We start from the raw sequence: 6,465 nt of genomic DNA, 5'->3' as shown, positions 1-6,465 counted from the left end.
TTCTCTATTTCAAATTTTATAATAATTTATTTACAATACTAACCAGCTATATGAGAAGGCGAAGACTCGATTTCAGCTGTAGCGAAAGAAGAACCAACTATATGAGAAGGCAAAAACTCGATTTCAGTTGTAGCGGAAGATTTCCTGTTTGATTTGTATTGAAAGTTTTTTTTATTTACGTTATTGTACTGATTATATGTTGTGATTCTTAAGAATATATGTTGAATATTTGAGCGCTTACGTCTGGTTCGGCTCTTTAGCTCCTCTTCTTTTATTTCGAATTTTATTTATATGAGCCTGAATACAATTTAAATTTTAAATTTATTATAATTTGGATTCATGATCACATATTTCCTGTACTTGTTTATTTACGTTTAATTCTAAAATATTTCCTACGATATAAATATTCCTATTTATTTTATATTAATAAAAATTACGTAACAATAATTTATAATGTACAATATCATTCTAGACATTAGCAACGAAAGAAATGAAGACAGAACGGAAATGATGATATCTAGTACTATAGTGCAGGACTGTTCGAGCATATCCAATACAATGATAGATCCTTCGACTCGGGCACCTAATATAATGGTGGATCGTTCAACTAGCGTCTCTCCTGATAGAATAGTCAACTCGCCAACAAAAACTCGAATACGAGAGTTTTATACACATGAAACAAAGATTTTAAAACGAAAATTGGCTGCCAGTGATTTTGATAAGAAAAAATTACAACACAAACTGAAGTCTTTGAAGAGTCTTTTAAAAGAATTACGAACGAAAAATCTTATAACAGCAGAAGACAGTGATATATTACAACATTTGGATGCAGATATGCAAGAAGTAATTAAACGAGATATAAGAAAACAACAAAAATTGCCCGTTCGTAGAATATATAAAGCTAACTTACGACAATTTGCTTTATCGTTGCATTATTATTCACCAAAAGCATATAATTATGTTTGTAAAAAATTTCATAATAATTTAACCATACATACATTTATAAGAAATCTCTGTCTATAAAATACAAAAAAAGTATCGTTTATAGTTAATAAGAAAATAGTTAATAAGAAACTTATGTATAATACTACATTTTATAGTTAATAAGAAACATGTGTATAATACTACATTTTATGTATTTATATTTTATGCATAACAATAATAAATTTATATATTTCTTGGAGTTTTATGTACATTTAATTTAGAGATTTTTAATAATTTTTTTAAAGAAATTTTACAATTTAACAAAACTTTTGCAGATTTGAAAAGCTACATAATCTAGAGACACTACATAACCTAACCTAACTTATTACTTATTTTACTATTTCAAATATTTATAAAGTTATTTAAATAACATTATAAAAGTTTCAAAATAGATTTTCTTCAAAGTTTTTCGTAAATAATTTGTTCAGAATTGCTGAGTGAAATTTAACCTCTCCGTATACCGAACACTTCCGAGTACGCTCGGAATTAGCCGAAGTCATCATAGTGCTCCTACGCCTATGGCAGCTCCCCCTTTGCCGCTATTATTTGTTACCCCGCGTACAACGCTCCGTCCATGTATTCTTAGGTCCATGGTTTGACCCGCCATTTTTTTCCGAGCACGTGGATCACGTGGCCCGTTGCGCGCAGGGAGACCGCCATTCGGGCTGTTTCTCCGTATATCAGGAGGGCCCTTAAACTGATCGCTGGCAATGGCGGAACCACGTGTGCACACGATAAAGTACCCTGTGCCTCCAAATGTATATTGTCAGCGCTGCTTTAATATTTTAAAAGATAAAATTTAAATGGTATCTTTTTTTGTACTTTGATGTTAACTGACTTTACTTTAGTGATCCCAGCAAACACCAAGTTACATGTAACGTATTTGTTAGTTGTAATTTCCCACTCAACAATATAACTATAATATAACACATCTGTTATATTATTGTTTGCTGGGATATGTACATATTGTTACGCCCGCGCCGTTGCAAATTGAGCGAACTGGTCGAACTGAGCGGCAAGATTTACTTGTTTCCTAGATAACGAGATTTTTGGTTGTCAAACGGACGCCATGAGATTTGGAGACGAGCCGTCGATCCGTTCGGACGTGCTCTGATCCCTTTCTGTATTTCGTTCTCTTACATTAAAGAGTTTGTCAGTTCTTAAGTTGGTGTTCCATTTATTTCTCCGCGGCGATCCGGTACGCGTGCGCGTGCGCGAGTGCGGAAACGCGGGTAACACACGTTCGAGTGCGCGAACGCAAGTTTTACCGCCCCGGACGTAACAGTATTATAGCCTCGACATTTTTGTATAAGAGTTTTCGTCTTAGAATGCTCCTCAGAATCTGCCAGTGAAAGGACATATGACTTTTTTGGGACACCCTCTATACAGTACGTTATGCATGCAGATTATAACATACCTAATATAAAATCAGATATATTCATATATGGTCATATTATAGAGACAAATTTCGTATATGATCATATATAATGATTCATATATGGTCATATATAATTGTATATGAAAATGTTTACTCGGGTATTCGTCAGATTTAGCTCCCTGCGACTATTTCCTGTTTCCAAACCTGAAGAAATGGTTCGGAGGAAAGAGATTCACCACCAGCTAGAATAGCTCATCGCCGAAACAGAGGCTTATTTTGAAGGGTTGGACAAATCATATTATTCGGACGGCTCAAAAAGTTGGAGAATCGTTGGATCAAGTGTATCGAGCTGAAAGGAGACTATGTTGAGAAATAAAAATGAATCGATCAAAAAAAAGTGTTTTACTATGTTTTTCTAAAAACTTATTGACTTGCCCTTGTATTATTGCAATAGCATGAACTAACCACAATTATATTATTGCAATATCATGAGATAACCGCAATTATATATTGCAATAGTATATGTTAAGTAAACGTTATTAGAAGTGGTATGATGCAACGTCACCGACGATAAAGTCAATAGTATCAGAAAATTATTCATAATTACTGTAAAAGTGATGCACAAGGTTTCAAACACGAGGTTTTGCACAAGAAAATGAAAAATAGAAAAAAGTAAGCAAACTGTTAGGATTATTTGTAAAAAATTATCTCTATTATTGAAGAGAATTTGATTTACTTGGTGCTTTAATTAATATTTTGCCGTCCGCCGACGACGTATAATGCAAATTTCGATGTTACGGTCCATCGTTACAATTCATTTTTGTAATTTAATGCATTATTACAAATTTGAATTGTAATGTTAAGCTTGTGTTTAAAATAACAAAAACTAAATTAACCAAGGAGCAAGCAAAGCTAAAAAGTGACATAAAATCACAAAAGAAAATAATGTAATAAATAATTTAATAAGTAAATAATTTAATGTCAAATAAATAACAAAACGTTTCGACTACACGGAGTCTCCTTCAGTTTAAATTAAAGGATGTTACATAAAGATAAAAATGTTTTTAAATAAATAAGTTAATAAATTTTTACATAATATGACAGATTGACATGTGCCACTCGTTTCTTAAGTTACGAAGAAAGGATTATAATTATCTTACAGCCGCACCGTCGAATTATCATTGAGGATCCTAATTGAGTCAGTCTGGGACCGCGAGCAATTATAACGTCCACCAGTACTCGAAATTGATATATGCGAATTACGAACGACAATCATTTCCAATATTCGGTTACATAGAAAAATATTTGACATTACAAAACCAGCGTACGCCGAAAGTATGTAGGTATGTGATTTAATTCTCGTACTGCAGAAGTAGTCGAATCGGCAAATATTTGTAGTGTCCATTGTTTTAGGCTTGATATATTTTCTTCGCGTTCTAATTAATTTTGTTCTATCAGTATTATGTTTTATGTTTAGTTATTTTACTTATTTATTTAAAACATTTTTTATCTTTATGTGACATCCTTTAATTTCAACTGAAGAAGATTCAACTAAAAGAAGTCGTGTAGTTAAAACGTTTTGTTATTTATTTGACATTAAACTATTTATTTATTAACATAATTTTCTTTTGTGATTCTATGTCACTTTTTACTTCTACTTGTTTCTTGATCGATTTATCTTGTATTTTTTGCATTATTACAAATTTATTAAGTGTATATCTTTCTTTTTTTTGCCACATAATGAAGTTTTATTATCGGCATCAGAAGAAGTAAACTATTACAAATTATTGATGACATATATTATTCTTGAATATAAACAGAGTATATAAACCTGGAATGGTCCTACTAAATATTATAACAATTATTGTTATTGACGATCACACACTTATTTAACATCACTAGCATTACAGACGCACGCATCGCGCGTATTATTTAATATTTTTTACTGTATTTGTTATCACACTATGAACCTCAATACTCACAAATATTAAAATATGCAACGACAACAGCTCACGATCCAGCAAATGAAAATTAATTCAAATTAATTGAAAATTGCAATTCATTTTAATTTATCTGAGTTGACGCTTTACAGTCCGGAGATGCAGTCATGTCCCTATTACATTATTTTTGGATTTAAAAATATTGAAATACGAAATGAACTATTTATCATATTGAATTCGGATGTATTCATGTCTGTATTATATTATTTTTCGATTCAAATAAATTGAAATACGAAAGAGCTACTCACTATGTTGAATTCGAATAATTCATGTCCCTATCACATTATTTTTGGAATTAAATGGAAAGTCAAAAGCGCCAATTCAGAAATGTCGAAATAAATTTATTTCTATTCATTTCAATTCATTTTTGTTTACTGGGGAAATAAGCGCAACGAGAGAATCAGCATCGCGGAAAAGCGACAACAATAACTTCGATAGATTCGAGTAGCGACTTAACACGCCATTTTTAGAAATGAAACTAGACTGTTAAATCATATTTTCACTCTAAATTCGTTGCAGTGAAAATTGTCACTTTATCATACAGTGAAAGGTCAATTTTAGAGTTTTCATTGCTATGCAGTGATTTTCACTGTATGTAAAAATGAGTTTTAACTTTTGTTAAAGTGAAATTTTCACTTTATTAGAAACAGTGCAAAATGTCACTGTATGGTTACAGTGACATGATTGCAGTGGCATGATTCACTGCAAGAAAAGTGATTAATTAACTGTAGAGGTAAGTGAAAAATCACTTTCTTAGCAGTGAAAATTTTTTGATAGAAAATAATTTATTATATTAACAGTGAAAAGTAATTTTACTAGAGTAAAAGATATAGTGAAGTAATTGCCTATGAAGAGCCGACACGGGTTGGTGTGTGAAATTCTTATCATTACAATATCCAACCACACACGATCTGCGCGCCGCACGGTTGTCAGTCTTAAAACACAGTTCTTTGCATGAATTTAGACGGAAACTTGTAACAAATTAAATTAACGAACAATTTAATATCTTTTGATACTAATATGCATCTAAGATTCCCCTCTTCATAAGCAATTACTTTACTATATTTGATTATTTCTTGGAGCCTATTCTATCTAAAATTCATTAGAGTAAAAAAGTCACTTTCTAGCAGTTAAAATGTAACTGTTAACTGCAGTGACTCAAGTTCACTTTAAGTTAAAGTGATCAAATCTCACTGCAAAGAGGGTGGTCGCATTTTGATTATTCGGTACAGTGAAATCTCACTGCAACGAATTTATAGAGTGTTGCTAATGCATAATTTTCAGCTTATGTAAAAAAATTTATATACAAGAGAAGGAGTATAATAATGGAATGCGGCTTCTATTGATTGCTTTGACGATAGTGGAGCATCGCCCTCCCCCCCCCTTATTACTGCTAATATATTTACTTACGAACATATGCGCGATGAAGTATGCGCATTGATGCGTATGTCAAGGAGATAACAGCTAACTTATGACATGACGGCCATTTTACATTTCACAATTCCTCAATCTTCCCCCTCAATGGCGACATGAATACATACATTGAATAAAAAGAACCAGGAGGGAATGTATGATTTTGAGCAAGCGGAAGTGACTATATATATTAACATAAAAAAGTGATTGCTTAAGGTGGTTTTATCGTGCAAGTCCCAGTCAAAAGTTAGTCCCTCCATATAACTAATTATAATTCAATAAAAACATTTCGCATAGACTGTACATATGCGATTGTGTGACGTTTATGTGACAACGTCACACTATCGAGTTGGCGTTCAGCGATAAAACCACCTTAAGATAGCCGCACAGTATAACCAGTAGGTCCACTTCGTGTCGGCACCTTTGATCTCCTTTTCCGGATCACGTTTCCGGATTACGTGAGCATCCACCATGTTAAATCCAGGACCGAATTGAGAAAAGTGTCTCACAAGTAATAAAACAGATAAATAATAATATGCAGGATTCGATACAGTAAATCAATAAATTCAATCTGTGAATCGAATAAAACGTTTTATTAGTAACAATTATTCGTAGGAGTGATCACTAAAGAAAATTTCTGATGTAATTGCTTATAAATTGTCTGTACATATGTATGTACGTTCCTATCGT

General features: G+C 32.3%; 1 protein-coding gene across 2 annotated transcripts in view; it reads left to right on the top strand.

Moving 5' to 3' along the window:
• The window catches only part of LOC105463035, a 20,762-nt gene extending 19,579 nt beyond the window's left edge, over window positions 1–1,183 (top strand). For both annotated transcript variants that reach the window (XM_011710045.1, XM_011710046.1), the window contains exon 4: window positions 473–1,183. In XM_011710045.1, coding sequence (XP_011708347.1) covers window positions 473–1,023 — 551 coding nt within the window. In that variant the 3' untranslated portion in view covers window positions 1,024–1,183. The remainder of the gene's footprint in view (window positions 1–472) is intronic.
• The last annotated feature ends 5,282 nt before the right edge of the window (window positions 1,184–6,465 follow it).

Source organism: Wasmannia auropunctata, unplaced genomic scaffold (assembly GCF_000956235.1).
Source record: "Wasmannia auropunctata unplaced genomic scaffold, wasmannia.A_1.0 LD336092.1, whole genome shotgun sequence".
NCBI lineage: Eukaryota > Metazoa > Arthropoda > Insecta > Hymenoptera > Formicidae > Wasmannia > Wasmannia auropunctata.
Note: the sequence above shows the minus strand (reverse complement) of the source record. Positions and strands in the feature narration are given on the sequence as shown.